This window comes from Pimephales promelas, chromosome 6 (assembly GCF_988280905.1).
Source record: "Pimephales promelas chromosome 6, fPimPro1.hap1.1, whole genome shotgun sequence".
Classification (NCBI taxonomy): domain Eukaryota; kingdom Metazoa; phylum Chordata; class Actinopteri; order Cypriniformes; family Leuciscidae; genus Pimephales; species Pimephales promelas.
Genome location: NC_142774.1, coordinates 11,258,514 through 11,278,194, shown reverse-complemented (window position 1 = coordinate 11,278,194; position 19,681 = coordinate 11,258,514). Strand labels below are relative to the sequence as shown.

Here is a 19,681-nt window from a genome sequence, read left to right as displayed (position 1 = left end):
ATTATAAGACTAGATGTACCATTTGACAAAAGATTAATGAAAATGATAGTGTACAGAGGAGATTACAGTAACCAGGCGAATTTGATATGCAGTGATTTATTACTTTAGGGTGACCATATTTTGATTACCAAAAACCAGGACACTCGGCGCAGCAAACACATGGGCCGACTCAAATGATACTCCAAGTTTACTCAAAGATACCTTATACATTTAAAGTAGGTTATGCCTCCTCTGTATGGATAGAAAATTGTTTTATTGTTATATGAAAACAGGACATGTCCTGGGAAAACAGGACAGTTACTGTGTTAAGCCCGGCTCGATCGGCCCATCGTAGGCATCCGGTCGGCGGGTGAAGCTCATTTCATATGTTCACAGTGGGAATTTACTGTAATCACCCTCCCAGACTTACTGGAGGCAGAAGTTGATTTACATGGTACCATTTGTGGGAATTAGCATTGTTAACACCTTTTGAGAGTGGGATGGTTTACCCATTCACCCTCCTTTGTGTGTACCTATGTTATCTCTAAAAACTCTTACTCTTAAAAACCTTATTACCTTTTGTTTGACTTATTTGGAAATTAGACATTTGTACCAGTCACACTACGAGACATTTCGAATGATACTAAACAGATGTATAATACTCGAATCATTCATCATTTAAACCACCTAGATTCTTGTGTGAGTTTGGGTAATCCCTGCATGGGGGATGAGGGAGTTCAAATTTTAATTCTGTTTTTCCAGACTTAAAGTAGCCTACAGCTCATTTACATAGATACAGTACATAATTGCATATTACTTTAGGATTAATGTTTTAAATATTACTTTAAATTTTTAATACTGCAACATGAAAATTAATGAAAATATCAGGGAGGCAACGTCATTTCTGTTGTGTCCTGCAGAGTTTAGCGTCAACTCCGATAAAAACCTAGCAGTATTAATAGCTAATCCTAAAGATGATGATTGCTGGTTCAGCCAGGTGTGTTTGATTAGGGTTGGAGAAGCTGAACTCTGCACCCAGGAGGACCGACAGTGCCTGTTATAGATTAAATATGAAAGTAAAGCAGCCAGTATAGGTGGTGGCAAGTTGTCTTTATGAACGAGTCATTCATTCAAACTTGACAGGAATTCTGTGATAAAACACTGTTATGTGGCTCAAAGGAGATAGACACTCGTGTTGCCAGGTCCAGAAGTAAGGCCAGGGCAATAAAAAAAGTGTATATACATATATATATATATATATATATATATATATATATATATATTTTATTTATTTATTTATTTATTTATTTTTTAATGTATGCACATTGGTGGTTGAGGAGATTCCCTCCTTCACTATGTAAAGCATTGAGTGCAAAGGAAAGCGCTATATAAATGTAACAAATAATTATTATTAAATATGGTTTTCCATTTCATTGGTGTAATGATTGTAATGTAACTCACGTGGAGGTTTTGCTAACCATGTGGTGCGAGTTAAAGCTAACCAAGTGCCCGTCATTTTGAATGCCAATGTCATTTTCTCCACTTTATTTCATATTTGTGGGATTTATTAAGAATTAAGGGAAGTCATATTAACAAGAGGAATTAACATTCCTTTTAAAGGATCTTGTGATGAAAATTAGTCAGATTGAAATGTTAATGTGTGTAAAACTTGTGAGTTACTTGTGAATAATTGTATTTTTCTGCACATGCATACACTGATAACCCATTTTTCCATACCTCACGATGATGTTATTTTAGAGAGGTCTTGGATGAAAGCGTTGTGAAGTCAAAATAGCGACAGCAGAAACCTCACAGACAGGACGAACACAGTTAAGAGACATGGTCAGAGTTTGCTCTGATTATCATTATTCACCACAGCTTCCTCTTTGCTTGATTTCACATTCTGTACTTCTTTCCTTCCATTTTTTTTTTTTAAATTGATGGTAAATGTTCTGTTTTAAGAAATGTGTAAATTCTTTTAGTGATCTGCATTGGAACTTTGTGATCAATTTAACTTAATATTGTCACTGTTGAAGTATTTTTTATTTTTTTGCACAAAATTAGAGCACCAAATCAGCATAAGAACTATGTCTGAAGGATCATGTGATGCTGAAGACTGGGTAATGATGTTGAAAGCGCAGTCTCATCCCAAGACGTCATATGACCGTCAACATCCGCCTTTTTAGAAGAGATACTTTTAAAAAAAACGGTAAAACCCAACTGTTTGACGCTAGGGGAGTGGTAAAATGAGTCTATTTCCAAAAAAAGTGGAGTATCAATTTAAGAAAGAACCCCATTTAAATACATAAAGGTTTAATTTGTTAAACTATGTGCTTCATTTCAGTTATACTGTATATTAAAGGGTTAGTTCACCCAAAAATGAAAATTAAGTCATTAATTACTCACCCCCATGCTGTACCAACCTTAAACATTTTCTTCTTTGACTTTCTGGGCCGTCAAGAGCCAGTCCCTTAGGCAGTCTATTATACAGCTCTCAAATTTAATCAAAAATATCTTCATTTGTGTTCCGAAGACGAACGAAGGTCTTACAGGGTTGGTACAGCATGGGGGTGAGTAATTAATGACTTAATTTTCATTTTTGGGTGAACTAACCCTTTAATAATTGCTTCTCGTTTTTGTGGCAGCAATGACTTCCTCATTACCTCCTAATTCCTCCCAACCATCCCCCTCAGAGCTCCACAGTCCCCTTCTGCAGAAAATGATCTCTCACACCCTGAATAATGACACTCAAGTGAACCTGGCAGTGGCGAGTGTGCATGGTGTGGTATCCACTCTGGGAATCCTGGAGAACGGAACTGGTGCTTTGGGTGCTTGGTTGCCGTCTTCGTCGCAAGACAGTTGCAGCAGGGTTCTCAAATCTGGCACTGTCAGATTTCCTAACCACACTAACTTTGCCAATTTTCACTCATTACCTGAAGGGCCACAGCTGGGAGTTGGGTGGCCCATTGTGTGCAGCCCAGGCCTCCATATTTTTCCTCAACATGTTTGTTTCTGCCTTCCTAATAGCTGTGATATCGTTGGACTGTTGTTTAGTGGTGACCGGTGTTGACTCGCCGCACTGTGTCGGCAGCATGGAAGATCTGCGGCCAAGGATGGGCACATTAAAGAGCCACAAAACGGTATTTATTATTTAAATTTACCAAATGAGAAAGTTGAGAGTTTCATGTCAAAAGTAACCTGGTCCGTCCTGCCTATCAGCGCATTGTGAGTGTCCTCTGTGCTCCGAAATGTATTTTTCACTGTGTGACAACATGGTATGTGGCGACAGTGGCGTGAGAGCGGCGTTGCTTGTCGAACATTGCAACAGTGACTAAAGGCCAGGGGATGGGTCTTTGCGAATGGTCAGTTGAGCATCATTTAAACACCACAGCCTTCCTGAGTATTGTTGCTGACCATGTCCATCCCTTCATGACCAGTGTACCATGGCTACTCCAGCAGGATAACGCACCATCACAAATACATTTTGAGAAATGTCAGCAGCCGTATTTCATTAGCAGCAGTTGTTGAGATCATGTGAGAGGGGGGATGTGGGGGAAATTAATGAATGGATTGAGAATGGAGTGGACAGATGGAAGAGTTCCCGTTTTAAGCTGTAAAAGAGTGAGGTCTGTGCTGTAACAGTATGAAACAGATGCTCTTAGTGGTATTAAAACTCCATGTATGCGTCACTAGCAGCTTGCAGCTACTCTGGGACAAAGGGAATGAGAACAACAAACGCTAAACAACAAAATAAAATAACAGTTTCAATAAAAAATTTCACCAAAAAAAAAGAAAGCATGAAACCGACTGAAACCGACAAAAAGTCGATTTCACTCAAAAAACCCAAATAATAACTCAATAGCTCTGTTAAACCTTCCCAGAAAGATTTCAAAAACAAATAGGTAAAAAAAATTAAAAAACAATCAAGACAAATTTCAAACACAATACTCAATGACACACTAATTCAAAAATTAGTTTTAGAATGAACTCCAAATGAATTAAACTCATTTCAATGTTCAGTTCACTCGTTCAATGTCCTTTATGAACTGCAATGCAAATCAAAAGTGAACTAAAACATGAAAAAAAAAAACTGTCTCATTCACTGATGCAAGAATGTCCTTGAGGGAAAACAAAACACACAAAAGCATACACATATGGTCCTACTCCCTCTATGAACGTGTAATAAGTGTCCAAGTAAAAAAACAGGGTTGGCTCACCAGTTTTCACCAATGTCGAACTGACCTTGTTGACAGCAGAAACAATCTCAGTTCAAACTCCTTGTTCAATTGGCTTTATACACAGCTGCACTACTTCCTGAACTTAAGCCAGCTCCCTGTTTCCTGTCTGCCATTCTTGGCCACACTTGATTAATTCAGGTGTGTCTGATTATTGTTCCCGTGACTACTGAGGTCAGGCACCCCTGAATTAATTTATTTGTCCAATAATGGAAGACAGGAAACAAGGAGCTGCTTAAGTTCAGGAAGTAGTGCATTTGTGCATAAAGCCAATTCCAAAAGACATCACAGTCATAAACTCAACATGGGGGGGGTGTTTGAGGTTGGTACAGCATGGGGGTGAGTAATTAATGACTTAATTTTCATTTTTGCATGAACTAACCCTTTAATATACAGTAGAACTGAAATGAAGCACATAGTTTAACAAATTAAACCTTTATGTATTTAAATGGGGTTCTTTCTTAAAGGGATACTCCACTTTTTTTGGAAATAGACTCATTTTACCACTCCCTTAGCGTCAAACAGTTGGGTTTTACCGTTTTTTTAAAAAAGTATCTCTTCTAAAAAGGCGGATATTGACGGTCATATGACGTCTTGGGATGAGACTGCGCTTTCAACATCATTACCCAGTCTTCAGCATCACATGATCCTTCAGACATAGTTCTTATGCTGATTTGGTGCTCTAATTTTGGGCAAACAAATAAAAAATACTTCAACAGTGACAATATTAAGTTAAATTGATCACAAAGTTCCAATGCAGATCACTAAAAGAATTTAAACATTTCTTAAAACAGAACATTTACCATCAATTTCAAAAAAATTGGAAGGAAAGAAGTACAGAATGTGAAATCAAGCAAAGAGGAAGCTGTGGTGAATAATAATAATCAGAGCAAACTCTGACCATGTCTCTTAACTGTGTTAGTCCTGTCTGTGAGGTTTCTGCTGTCGCTATTTTGACTTCCCAACGCTTTCATCCAAGACCTCTCTAAAATAACATCATCGTGAGGTATGTAAAAATGGGTTATCAGTGTATGCATGTGCATGGATGATTGTAAGCATTTTGAGTTAAATCATTTATCATTACTTTATTTTTATCTTGTTAGTCCAAAAACCGCATGCAGACCAAGTCTAACCAAAATGTGTGCCAACAAATTCACACATTCTCTTGTTTAGTATTATTTAAAACACATCACTTTTACATTAGTTCGCAGTGTCTAAAACATTACATTAAAAAGGCTTTGATAACAACACATTTATAGTGTTGCTGGGATCCAGATTCATTGGTACAGTATTATTGTATTTAACAGGAACTGCACGTATCTCATACTTGCGTAATAATTGTTGGTTTAGTAGAAATGATGACTGTGTCATGACTACCATTCAATCATCCATTAATATAAGAGTTATTATTCCTCAGGAAAGTCTTGGTGTTGATGTTCAGTGTTCAGGACTGATAATGGATCTCATTTCTTTCCTTGAAAAAAAATTGTTTACCATGCAGGGCACCTGAGCATGTCCCTGCCTGCCCTAAACAACAACATTTACTTAGAATACATGGCAAGGGTTGTGGGAAGAGCAAAGAATCAAAGAACTGAAATACTTCATTGATTGTATAGACAAACAACTGGTTTATGACATTCAATGGGATCCAAAAGTTTGAGATCACTAGTCTGCTTCCATTATGCTTCTATTTTGCATCGTTTTTTTTTTTCATTATAATTTGTACACATTTAAATGAAAAGCTTCACGAACTTCACAAGTTTGTGCAAAATATGATGTTCATGTTCTCTAGCATGATTAAAGAATGTTACAAATAGCATACTCAGTTGACCTGTCTTTAGTGTCACATGATCCTTCAAAAATCATTCTATGCAGATTTGGTGCTCAAGAAACATTTCCTATTTTTGACATTGACATTTTTCCCCAGATTTTTTTTTTTTTTTTTGTAAAAAAAAAAACTGCATTTATTTTATATGCATCGTTTTAACAATGTAAATATCGTTTCTATCTTTTTGGTCAATTGAAAGCATCTTTGCAGAAAAAAGTTTGCGTTTCTCTTAAAAACACCCCAAACTTTTGAACTGTGTTGTATGTAAAAACACCACGACATAGAGCAAGAGCTAATTTCTAAAATCTTAAATCATTCAGTGTGTCTTTCATAATTCTTTTTTAACTTTGAAGTAAATTTTTGAGATAATGTCATTGTCTTAGAACAAGTAGGCTACTTCAGGTTGACTTTTCTGACTTTTATTCTGCCACTATTGTCTAGATCCCCTATGCTCACACTAGACTCAAATGAAACATACCTTTTGTGAAGTTTGTTTACTCAGACTCACATTTTCTCCAGATGATCTTTGTTTGTCCACCAGTGACCAGTTACTTTCTTCTGCACTCTTTTTGACCTCTGCCTTTGTCATTCCTGTCTCATATATCATTTTGTCCTGAAGGTGTGTCAAAGAAGCGATAAAAACAGTAGGAGAAGTGTAAGTGGGATCTTTCTGTCTTTTTTTCACATGAAATTCTGCTGTTTACAATTATTGTTTTCCTTCAGACGACAGCTGTTCAGAATATATGTGTGTGTGTGTGTGTGTGTGTGTGTGTGTGTGTGTGTGTGTGTGTGTGTGTGTGTGTGCTTTTTAAATTTGCTAAACACTGCATATGGATTGTATTATAAGACATGTTGAAGCTCCAGGCTGGGCAATGAAAAAAAAAAATAATTAAGAAGACACATGGAAACTGACCACCATGGTCATTGTAACATGTCCATTGTGTTTTGGTTCTGTTTTTCCCGTTCCTGTTTGCCTGTGTTCCATGTCCTAATAGGCTAGGGTGCGTCTTTATACTATCACTGTAAAAAAATATTGTTGGTTTAACTTAAAAAAAGTAAGTAACCTGGTTGCCTTAAAATTTTAAGTTGATTGAACTGAAAAAAGTGAGTTAATATAATGAAGGAGATTGATTTAATCACCAGAAACTCAAAATAATAAGCTATCTGAACTAAATAAATGATTTAAGTTGATTTGACAAAAGAAAAAAATGTTGTGATAACAAATCTTGAAAATATTTTTTTAACAGTAAGTTTGCTGACACCTAAAAAAAGTAACTGATGCCACTTTGTAAATAAGCTATAGTCATGAGTCATGTCATGATTAATTTGTCAAATACAATTATTTTCAATATTTTCCAAAAGTACAGTTTATTTGTATTTATAAAAATAAAACTTTTTTTTAATGAGGGAAATTTAGTTGGTTAACCTTTAAATAAAAGTATTTGAATGATACAAGAATAATATTGATGAGATTATTACAACGCATGATTAATGCATAAGGAACATTCATTGAACCTTTAAATCTGTAATGTCACACAGTCAATCATTTGAAGAACTTCTGGGACCTCAATGTGCGGGAACAGGTGTGGTCCTATTGTGGAATGTGAATAATGTTCCAAGATGACGATATAGACAACTTTACTGGTAAAGTCATACAAATTAAGCAATATAGAAGTTTTTATGTGAATGGTCAAAGGTAGTTTTATGGATTTGAGCCTTACTCAACAGTAAGCATTAGGTTGATTTTATTACTGATGTATAAATTTTTACATCTGTGTGTGTGTGTGACATGATGCAATATTTTAAAGGCAGGCATGCCTTAATTCCTCCATCATGGTTAATCATTGTCTTAGGCCTGATTGCATGACAACTTCTACACATTGTGATAAGACAATATCATCAGAGCCTAACAAGGATTACCAAGGGATAGGCAGGAGGTACTGAGACAGATTGAAGGTGCCTTGAATGTATAAGGTAAGAAATACAGTCTATTATATACATTCTATTCTATTTTCTAATCTATTATTTATGATAGATATATTGCCTTAGCACAATAATATAAATATAGCCTATGGGCCTATTTATAAACATTTTGTATTATTTTTAACCCTAAAACCGTATTCTGGACAAATGTGGGCAAAATAATTTTGATTTATTTTTTTAAAAAAATACTTCCCTTGATATGAGTGGTACAAGACTTGGCTACTTTTCATAAGTTTGCCTCCTGAACACAGACAATTTTTTTTTATTCAATTCTACAATGTTAAGTGGGTGAAAAAAACTCCTTAATCTTGTATTTGGGTCAAAAATTGGCACCCATAGAAATGATTGGGAAAAACTGTAATTTAGAGCATTCTAAAATAAGCCAAAATAAGACACCAGGTGACAGCAAAGTCACTTCATCTTTAGGTTTTAGCTCTAAGAACTTATTGGAATGATATTTTAATGTAGTTAAAAAATAAATAAAAAATAAAACTACTTTACATTGAAATAATTTACATAGAACTTTTTGAAGTAAATAAATTCAAAAATACCCCCATAATGAAAAAAAAACCCACCATAAATGGATAGACAAAACTTTATCGAAGACAGTGATATAACATTTATAATAAATAAAAAGGATTAGGATCACACCTGAGCCCTCTGTGCCCACATTTGTCCACAATTACAGGATTAAGGACTATAAAGTGAATATGGTTTGAGGGCTACCTTCTGCTCACTTCTCTCTGAAGATTTTAATTATTTCTTTTTCATTCAATTTGTCTACTGTTTTGGTCATTTTTTTCTCATTAACAAATATATATAAATATTTATATATGAATGTATATATATTTTATTCTTGACTCAGATGATCATGAAGTCATTAGTACCCACTGTGGTGGTCCTGATCACACTAGTAGTGTCCAGGATGCAGGCATTTGTGTCAGTCGGGGGTAACGGAAACACTCATGTGACTATTACTGGTTCTGCTGTGATGGCAAAGATCCGCGAGGTGTGTGAAGCAGTGGCAGAATCAGAAGGAAGAGAATTTAATCCAACGGTGAGTTTGTGTACAAGTAGGGACATACAAAGCACTATATAGGCTACATACCATAGAAATTGCGCGATTCTTCTGAAGACAAACAATAGCTTTTGTTTTAAGAAATGTTTGTCATTTTATTCAAAATGATGATACATTTATTTGAAATGATTGCACTTTAACACAGGGCTCATCGCCTGAAGAGCTGCTGCGCGCGTGTCTGGGCACGGCCACAGGTGAGGTTTCGGGTGCCAAGTTCCGTACGGCACTGAATCAGATCTACATGCAGAATGGATTTGTGGACCGTGATTTCATGGACAGTGCACCACACCACTTCAATAATGAGGCCTTCGCTGAGGGGCGCAACCTCATCATTCAGGGAATTGCAGCCATAAAAGCAAATGTCCGAACTGACAACCTTATATCTGCCAGAGAAACACTAGGGCGAGTGTGTCACACACTACAGGTGGGTGAGATCGAGGGAGATACAGTCAGGGACTATGACAAGCATTATTATTGCTACAAAATTGCTCAAGAACATGGTTTCACTCGTTATTATAAGAAATGCTTTTGTTTATGGCTGTCACATGTTTCTTTAAAAAGAAATATTCTCTAGCAAATCAAAAAACTAAGCTTTAAATATTATTATTATGTTAAACATCCAGTTAATAAAACTTATCAACATTTACTCATATTAAAAGAATGCATAAACAGTTTATTTTTTTTATTTATTTTTATTTTACCTTTATTTAATCATTTGAGAACAGGTTCTCATTTGCAACCGTGACCTGGCCAAGATAAGGCACAGGGAACAAGGCGACATAAAATTACACATGACAACACACAACTACACAGTCATGAAAATAAACCATAAACTTTTCTTATTAACCTAGAAAATGGTTTCATTATTACAATTTATTATAATAATTGCTTTGTTTATGGTTGTGACATGTTTCTCTAAAAGATATGTTTTCAAGCTAGATTCTGCTTAAAGGGATACTCCTTTTTTTGGAAATAGGGTCATTTTACAACTCCCCGATTTAAACAGTTGGGTTTTACCATTTTCAAATGTATTCAGCCGATTTTCTGTTATTTAGAAGAATATCAGTAAACAGACAGTTTCTGGTCTCATTGACTTCCATAGTAACTGGAAGTCAATGACATGTCCAAACAGACAGTTTCTGGTCTCATTGACTTCCATAGTAACTATGGAAGTCAATGAGACCAGAAACTGTCTGGTTACTGACATTCTTCTAAATATCAGAAAATCGGATGAATGGATTCAAAAATGGTAAAACCCAACTAACTCTGGGGGAGTTGTAAAATGAGCCTATTTCCAAAAAAGTGGAGTATCCCTTTAAAACACAGCGTATAAGCTTTAATAGCATTAATATTATGTTACGCATTCATCTTAATTCTTTTTCAGGATTTTTACAGCCACAGTAACTGGGTTGAATTAGGCAACAAAAGTCCATATGTCAACCTCATCAGACCAGACCTCAACATTGAGAACATTGCAGGTAGATAAAGTCAGTGGGTGTGATTTATGAGAGAGAGTCATATTTGGAAATGAAATGTGATTACACCATTCTTTCAGTGTTGACATGTCCAATGTTCATGTGTCATAGCTCTTAAAAAATCAATTTTTAAAATGAAAACTAGAGATAAGTGAACAGATGGACCTGGTGCCTAACTGATAATAACAGGTTACACCAGAGAGTACATATCATAATTGTATGAGATGAATCTGTTGACTGTTCCCAAACAGTAATTGAGTAAATTAAGTGCATGTTTGTGATTTATGTATGTTGTATAATGCTGTATATGTATTTGTTCATGTGCAGACGTTGCAATGCCAACATGCAGTGACTGTGCCAGTGGTACATGTCCAAACCAGCTGTTGTCTGCTATTCTGAATGGGAAGTACCTCACTTCAGGATACATGGGCTTATTCTCCTCTTACAAACCTCAAGGTGAGGAAACATACATAGGTTTATACCAGAAACACCCATGGGCATATATACTGCAAAAATGTAAGGTGAAGTGAAGTCAAACTGTTTTAGAACAAACGTTGGTGTTTTATCAGCTTCTTAGAAAGAGTGGTTTTAGGTTGTTATGTGTAAGAAACTGACAAATATTGATGTGCAGGTAAACCTCACTCCCCTGATCTCAAGAGGTGCACTTGCAACTGATACTAGAGCCTTTTGCATCCTTGTTAGCATGCCCGCCTCCAATGCCTTAGACGCCAAGTCCCACTCGGATAGGGGCGAGTAGGTTTGAAGGGGGTTATATTGGTGCCTTGACCTGGGGGCTGAGTGTAATGGAGGCCAGATAGAGAGCTGTGCAGGTAAACCTCACTCCCCTGATCTCAAGAGGCTCACTAGCAACTGACACTAGAGACTGGGGTCTTTAATGTCCTTGTTAGGCGTTCCATAAGGCGTTCCATATGGTTACATAAGCAGAGGCTGTATTAACTAAAACATTTCTAACTTTTACCAAATTTGATAAAACCTCAAATATAATTCAAAATGTCTTTGACAGATAAAAAATAAGATATCATCTGCATTTCCTTACTTAAGAAACATTTTTTAAAAATGAGAGAAAAATACGTTTAAAAATATTCTTAAGTGTCACAATTTCATTGTTTGTCTTGTATGCGTGTGTGAAAGGTAAATGTAGCCATGGTGGGGAGACTGATCTCAGCAGTACCCAGAATCCTCGAGGTGGGATCAGTAAAGATGAACGCCTTTCCCATAATGCTGTTCTACACAATAATGCTGTAAATCTGGCATCTGAAGCCACCCTGGAGCTGCTGGAGGACATACGTGGAGCTGTAGGGAACAAGGACTACCTTCGGTATGGGGATAAATTCCTTATATATCCTTAGACAAACTTTCTAAAACATTTAAGATGTCACTATAAATGTAATGTGAATGCATTTATGTTTACATTTAAAACACATTAACCAGAATAATAATTGTTTCCTCCATCAGGCTGATGGGAATTGCTCGATCTGCAGTGCTGGCTTTTGTGATTGACACCACAGGCAGTATGTCGAACGACATTGCAGAAGCCAAGAGAGTCGCCTTCAACATAATTGACAGTAAAAAAGGAACTCAAGATGAACCATCTGAATATATTCTGGTGCCGTTTAACGATCCAGGTGAGTGCAAAAAGCGTTTCCATTAAGCATTGGAATACATAGCACATACTTGGTAAAACTAACTAAACTAAACTGTTTTATTGAAACTTTTCATTATTGAATGCAATTTATAGCTGCATCCCGTAACTTTTTTTGTGTTCACAATTTAAAAAAAATGTATATAATAAGCCAACGCATTCTCATCCTTTAGCGTCATATGTGACGCTATATGACATATTACGCTAAAGGATTTATGACGCCTTGGGTTTGCGTGTTATATTAACGATAAAGGGTGCCATGTGCGTAGTATTTCGCCATTGTGTCATATAGCGTCACATATGACGCCAAAGGATGAGAACGGGCTGAATAAGCAAGTGAAGAGTTCAGATGCAAAAGCCTCTAAATGCCATTTGAAATTTTCTTCTTTAATGATGATTTTGATCAAACTTGTATATTTAAGTTCAGTAATTTCACTTAAATAACAATTAATAGGTAATTCATTGCCATTTAAGTGAAATAACTGAACTTAAATATACAAGTTTGATAAAAATTATCATTAAAGAAGAAAATTTCAAATGGCATTTAGAGGCTTTTGCATCTGAACTCTTCAAGTACATCATGAATCCATTTGCCAAACTTTTCTTTTCTCAATCACTGCTGAACAACACCTATAATAAATGTTTAAATTTGGACTATTTTAGACCGGTCTTTTTTACTATTTTTTCACAGATACTATATTTGTATGAATTTTGTGTGTATTTGCAGGTTTTGGACCACTAATAAGAACCACAGACCCAGATATAATGAAGTCAGAGATCTCCAAACTCAATGCTGAGGGTGGAGAAGACATCCCAGAAATGTGCCTGTCAGGACTTCAGGTACTGTTGTGTGGCCTTTCAGCCAATAAGCTCAATCGTCATATATAATAAGCAACCACAATAGTCTCTGGTTAGAACTAATAATTATTAGAATATTAATTATTATAAAGAATATTTTAGAGAATCTGTGAACCTTCATCCTGTATTAAGATCCATTCTTAGTTTGGTCAAAACACTAGCAGGAACATTGCAAGGAATCAGTTTTTATTGACCACTCTGGTTCTTCTTTCTAAACTTCTGTCTCTCCCGCAGTTGGCTCTGACAGGCGCTCCCTCCTCCTCGCATATATATGTGTTCACCGACGCTCCACCAAAGGATACATACCTGGAGAAAACCATTACCGCCCTCATCCGCAGCACCAAGTCTACGGTAATCTCTCTAACATTGTTTTAGTTTCAGTCTTTGCCATCAACATTTTCACCAGGCCTCAATTAGTTACCCACTCTCCCCCTCTCTTTTCAGGTGAACTTCTTCATTACGACATCAAGCAGGAGGAGAAGGGCATTGAAGGCAGGGCCAGCTTTTAAGGTTTATTTTGACGTGGCCTTGGCCTCTGGAGGTCAAGCCATTGAGGTCCCCAAGTCCAGCCTCTCTCAAGCCACTGATATCATTGTTGATACCTCCACTTCAGCCCTGGTATGATCAGCATTTTATAGACATTTTGAAATTGTAAACTTCTCACAAACAAAACAGTTAGAACAGCCTAAGTTAATGGTATAAATGAATAAAGCCGAAGTTTTTTCTTGCAAATGTTTGCACCATATTTCTTCTCCTGTCAGGTGACAATTCTTCAGCGCTCCAGGGATCCAGGACGTGTGGAGACTTTCTCCTTCCTACTGGATCAGTCTGTGTCCAACACTACTATCTACATCACAGGAAGTGGCCTCACATTCAACCTACGCAGCCCGACTGGTAAATTCAGAGACACTTTAGAATGCAAAAGCTAATTGACATTACATTTATTTGACAATTTACAGGCCACACTAGCTGTTAAATCATTTAGAATTTCAGCTTTCCCAACAAATTTAGTTTATCTTCGTTTCATCTTAGTCCAGGATAAGTCATAGTGTCATGTAAGTTTTACCAGGCTGCAAACAACTCTAAACATGAAATCTGTGACAGAAGTTGAAATGAAAATCTGGTTTAGTGTCATGAAAGTGTGGTGGCAGCAACTAAACTAAAAAAGTTTTGGACGGCAATAGCCAGTAAAATCTAGAAAACTCTGAAAACTGAATTAAAACTATAACAAACTAAAATAACAAATATTTTCATGATTTGTAGTCACAAAATTTTTTCTTTTGTCAAATCAACTTAAATCATTTATGTAGTTCAGATAACATAATATTTTGAGTTCCTGATGATTAAATCAATCTCCTTCATTTGTATTAACTCTTAAAATTTTAAGGCAACCAGGTCATTCATTTTTTAAGTTAAACCAACAATATTTTTTACAGTGTAGAAGTTATTGAAAAACTAATTCAAAATGTAAAACTAAATAAAAATGTAAAACTAGAATTACTTGTGAATTGATTGTATTATATTGTAGTATACTCGATTGATTGTCGATTGTTAAGGCCATTGCACACAGAGTCCGAAATTCGCGTCCAAAATTTCTGCCCGTTAAAAAATAAATATGACCTCACGTTATGTCAATCACGCTTGCACACTGCCTCCGAAACTTTTGTCCGTCATAAAAAAAATCAGATCGGGTTCGATTTTCTGAGTTTTTCGCATCCGTAGCAAGCAATTTGAATGGAGTGAATTTTTGTGGACAATTCAGAGCCACCGAATCACGAATACGAAAAAACGCATACGAAAATGTGGGACTCAGTGTGCAATGGCCTTTATTATGCACACTATTATCTAATGGGATGCTCTTGCTTTCAGGTGTCTCTCAATCTAACTCTGTTTCCAACGGACCTCTGGGAACAATTCAGAAAGTAGGTAACCTGCAACGGATCCAATTAAACGAAACTGAGCTGGGCTTGTGGCACATTGACATGATGACAACTCAATCCTACACCATAAAAGTGACTGGTGAGCCATCATGTACACATTTAATAATCCAATGCAAAACAAAAGACTGAAGTCTTTGCCAAACTGTATTCAGGCCTTTGTTATGTAGACAGTGGCCTACAAAAGTATTTAAAATGAAAAGAATCTGCATTTTTCAGGTCAGAGTGCGATTTCATTCATCTATGACTTTGTGGAGGAATTCAAAGGACCTCATCCTGGATATGCTGTCATTGATGGGCGGCCATCAGCAGGTTTGAACCACTGTTGTATTCAACTATGAATCAATTCTTATACAATTATTTGAATGGCAGTTTTAAAAGATTTTCGGCTTATATTTCAGGTTTACCGGCTAAGCTGCTACTAACACTGACTGGAGAGAAAGGTCCAGAGGTTCTAGAGGTGCACGAGGTCGCTCTCATGGAGGTGTCTGGGGTCAAAGGGTCTAATGGAACCATAGAGAAAATGGGTGGTGGAGATTTCCTAGTTACTGTGAAAGAAGTGCCAGAAGGAGAGTTTGTGGTCTTGCTAAAAGGAAAAGACAAGACCTTCTCCAGCCTGTTCCAGAGGCAGACCACCACACAGATGTCTCAGTCCAAAGTCACTGTTAAGGTACAAACTGCATTATTTTCTGGAACATGACACTTATTTTTGAAACTGTTATTTGATCTATTATGACATTCCTTCTGTTCCAAAATTTAGTTACAGTATCTTCACATATGCTTCCTCCTAAGATAACTCTTTTCATCTAGATTTGAAGGAATTATTGCAGATATTCTACACCGAGAATAGCATGACATTCCCAGAACGCATTGTACTTAGTTCAGTGAAAAATATAAATCCAATAAATCCATGGTGGATGAGTGAAAAAGACTGGGTTGCATCAGAGAATGTCTAATTAAAGAGAATTGGCACTGGCTGGTTACTTCCTGTTTGTTTCTGGACTGGCTGCAGTAACACGTCTGTGTCCATGCGGGGGCGCTCGCGGTCGAGTGCAGAATGAATGGGAGTCAATGGGGTTTCATCCCCAGAAATCCACTTTTCTCAGGATGTAATTTTTTGTCAAGTAATTTTAAAGTTGCATTCAAAGGGGAGGGCTAAGATAATACACTCAGCTGAAAATTGCATTTTTAAGTTCACTTATCTGTTCTAAAAATCCGTTCAAAAATATGATGACGTCACACAATAGCAGAATGCTAGCGTGTTCCGGCCAACAACGGCCTAACCTGTAAGAAATCAAAAGGACATAAGTACTCGTTCATTCGACTTTTTGCCTATAATCTATATTGAACTTGCGGAATCAACAATAAAGTCTATGTTAATTTAACGACAAGCAGGTGAAAGAGACACATTTAGCCGTTTAGCCCCATAGACTCCCATTCATTCTGCTCTCGCCCGCGATCAATTCCAGATGGACAAAATAAAGTGGCACCCTACATTTGTTCTTGTTTAAAAAGCCATTTTACTCGGATATCACAATAGGGAATAAAAGACTATTGTTTCATACCAACTGTTTTGTTAGCTTAGCAACATGCTAACATACACAAATCTATTGTGGTCGAGTCTCTCATGTGGAAATCGGTCACTTCTAAGGTTACATAAAAGTTAGAATACTTCCTTTAGAAGTCAGTACTCTAGTTGTTTGAACACATTTATTTTAATTATCATGCTATTTTCTGGAATTGAATATCATATTTTGTTTTACCTCTCCCTATATAGGCAATAGCAGACAGCTCCATGCTACCAGGACAAGTATTTAAACTAAATTTTACTGTTACAACCAATGGATCAGGCGGTACCTACACAATTCGTGCAAGGAATGACAAAACCATGCCTATGACACATCCATTAACGTAATGTCTCCACTTATCAAATCACTCAGTGATGTTTTTGTAGCTTTTCTTATCAAGAGCAAAACTCTGATCCAGTTTTGTTTCTTTGTCATCGCAGGCTTAGTCTGCAGAGTGGCGGCAGTGCTCAAGGGACGGTGTCTCTCACTCCTCCTGCTGAAACGGTCTCAGGCACAGACGTTACGCTAACCATCGAGGCAGAGGGACCTGGAGGAAGTGATTCTAACTATGCTGTCATTCGCCTTTCTGTTCTCTCCAAGGTGACCTCACATGCTTTCAGAAAGACTATATTTATTTGTGAAATGTTATTTTCCAACAAAACACAAGTCGCATGAGTCTTTTCGATTCTCCACTGATTTTGATGTAGAAAAAAAGCAAACAAACAATAATATCAAACAATTATATTTATCAGACCCACCCAAATGCTAATTGTTAACATGACTGAATTAATAGGAAAATGAATCATTTAGATCTAAATTTCAATGGCAGCAAATAATTTTCCACACAAAACAAATTGGTTGACCTATATAAATAATATACCGTTCAGAAGTATTCATTATTTTATTCAGCAAGGAAGCATTGAATTGATCAAAAGTGACCTTTTTTACATTGGTACAAAATATTCCTATTTTAAATAAACGCTGTTCTAAACTTTTCTTCAAAGAATCCACAAAAATAATAAGCTGCACAACTGTTTTCAACACTGATAAGAAATGTTGCACCAAATCAGCATATTAGAATGATTCATGAAGGATCATGTGACACTGAAGACTGGAGTAATGATAAAAAGAAATCAGCTTTGCCATCACTGGAATTAATTACAATTTATTTTAAATTGCTATAATAGCTCAGAATTGTATAGTTTTTACTGTGTTTTAATCAAATAAATGTAAATGTCTATTATAAATATTCTATAATGTTATGGATATGCCAAGTTATGCTTCAGGAAGCTTTTGTTTTAACTCGTCCTTCACTGTTCTGTTCAGGTGACTGATTTGACGCCTCCAAAATGTGAAATTGTAGATGTACAGGGTACTTGCTACGCCTCCTCTTGCAGCTCATCGAACTGGGAACTGTCTGTCAACATCACAGACAGTAACGGCACAGGAATCGAGAGCATTTCCATCCAGCAAGGCAGTGGAAATTTAACCCAGAAGGAAGAGGGAGACACTGTGATGGGTCTATATGAGGCCTCCTGTTGTTCAACTTCTGTGACTTTGTCTGCAGTTGACAAAGTTGGGAACGTGGGCAGGTGCAGTTACACCATAAAGTCTAGCGCAGGCTCTCGCCTCATCACCATGTCCCTCCCTCTGTGGACATCTCTGCTTTTATACGTTTTTCTACGAGACGCATTCCCTCTGTAATGATATGAAGTCCATCAACCAAATACACAATCATCCAATCATTCTCTTTCTCATTCCGTCCTTCCATAAATATTACATTCCATAAATATTATTTTTATAAAGATTTCTCAGAGCTGTGAGTTTGTGTAAAGCAAAGAATTTCATCCAAATTAGGACTACTAATGAAGAACCATGCAGGTGCTTATTCAGAACCAGTTTTATGTGACCTCATCATCCATCTATCATAGATTTCATACTAGTTTAGTCAAATATCTGTATGACTAAAATATAAAGGCATGTTGCAAAAAAAGTTTTCTGATCTACAATCAATTTGACTTTTTTCTTTCCAAATATATGAGGAAATTGTGTAACCATTAAGTTACCACTATAATGAATATCAAAATAATTTTACAAACAAAATAGTATTGTATGGCCCAGTTACCCCTAACTTTTCAAAATGTAACCTTAAGGACAATGGCATTTATACTTTGTGAAGCATTATTGTTATGCACCATAAACATAGAGTAATATGTTAAATAACTTGTCTTGTTTTCTGTTTGCATTGAATGATGTAGTGCATGTTGCAACATGAACAAGTAATCTAGAAGATTTCAAGCTAATTTACATAGCATAACTTTACATAAACTGGAACACACATATGAGCTGTACTTTCATATGGCTTCGAGTCTTTTTTAAGCAGACTAATCTGTTCAACAAAAGCTTGTATAATTGGCAAAAATGAAAATACGTATTTTAAAGTGATGCTGATTTTTCTACATTTTATCTTGTTTTGTCTCACTTGCAATTAATAGACAGTCTGTGTATCACAAAACATTACACCGCCACCCAGTGGTTGATATGATTTGCAACATTTTTCTTTCTTGTCTGCATCACTACATTCACATGAATCAAATAGATAAGATACAATTTCAAGAGAAACTGTGGAGCAAACAAACTTTGATCATTTTTATTTTTTATTGGACACACATTTATCTTACAAACAGTAATGTGTGACCCTCATACAATAAAAAAATTCAAATAAACTCCAAGTTTCAATTTAGGGTGTTTATACACCATTATAACTTAACTCCCATTGCAAATCAGGTTCATTGGCAACATTTACACATTTTCAGCTGTTTGCAATGAAATAGCTCAACACAACAAATGTTTCAATGGTTTCCCAAAAATCAACTGAAAATGCAACTTTTGATTTTTGCAGTCTACAATAATTTATCCCCCTGAATATAATCCCCCATAATAGAACAAATCTGCAAAACAGGTGTTGTCTCAAGCACACCCGGTGCAGAGCTTAATAATCAATAATCAAGGGCTTCATTAGTTGCACCTGGTGTACTTGAGCTAGAACACATGTAATAGGCTTTATGCCGTGCGTC

The 19,681-nt window shown here is 36.3% G+C and overlaps 1 protein-coding gene across 3 annotated transcripts; it reads left to right on the top strand.

The window, feature by feature from the left end:
- Positions 1 to 5,123: 5,123 nt before the first annotated feature.
- On the top strand, positions 5,124 to 18,347 carry vwa11 (von Willebrand factor A domain containing 11). Of its 3 annotated transcripts, none has more exons than XM_039689544.2 (19): positions 5,124 to 5,220; positions 6,662 to 6,697; positions 7,896 to 8,016; positions 8,891 to 9,082; positions 9,249 to 9,527; positions 10,488 to 10,581; positions 10,906 to 11,034; positions 11,731 to 11,917; positions 12,055 to 12,224; positions 12,969 to 13,081; positions 13,334 to 13,450; positions 13,544 to 13,717; positions 13,861 to 13,993; positions 14,969 to 15,118; positions 15,256 to 15,348; positions 15,438 to 15,706; positions 16,814 to 16,947; positions 17,045 to 17,204; positions 17,931 to 18,347. In XM_039689544.2, exons 3-19 carry the CDS (start codon positions 8,008 to 8,010, stop codon positions 18,306 to 18,308), a joined length of 2,781 nt encoding a protein of 926 aa, XP_039545478.2. In that variant the 5' UTR covers positions 5,124 to 5,220; positions 6,662 to 6,697; positions 7,896 to 8,007; the 3' UTR covers positions 18,309 to 18,347. The 3 variants fall into 3 exon arrangements, with proteins under 3 accessions (XP_039545478.2, XP_088988215.1, XP_088988216.1); XM_089132089.1 differs by having other exon boundaries at positions 17,045 to 17,209; positions 17,936 to 18,347; XM_089132090.1 differs by lacking the exon at positions 6,662 to 6,697 and having other exon boundaries at positions 5,128 to 5,220; positions 17,045 to 17,209; positions 17,936 to 18,347.
- Positions 18,348 to 19,681: the final 1,334 nt, after the last annotated feature.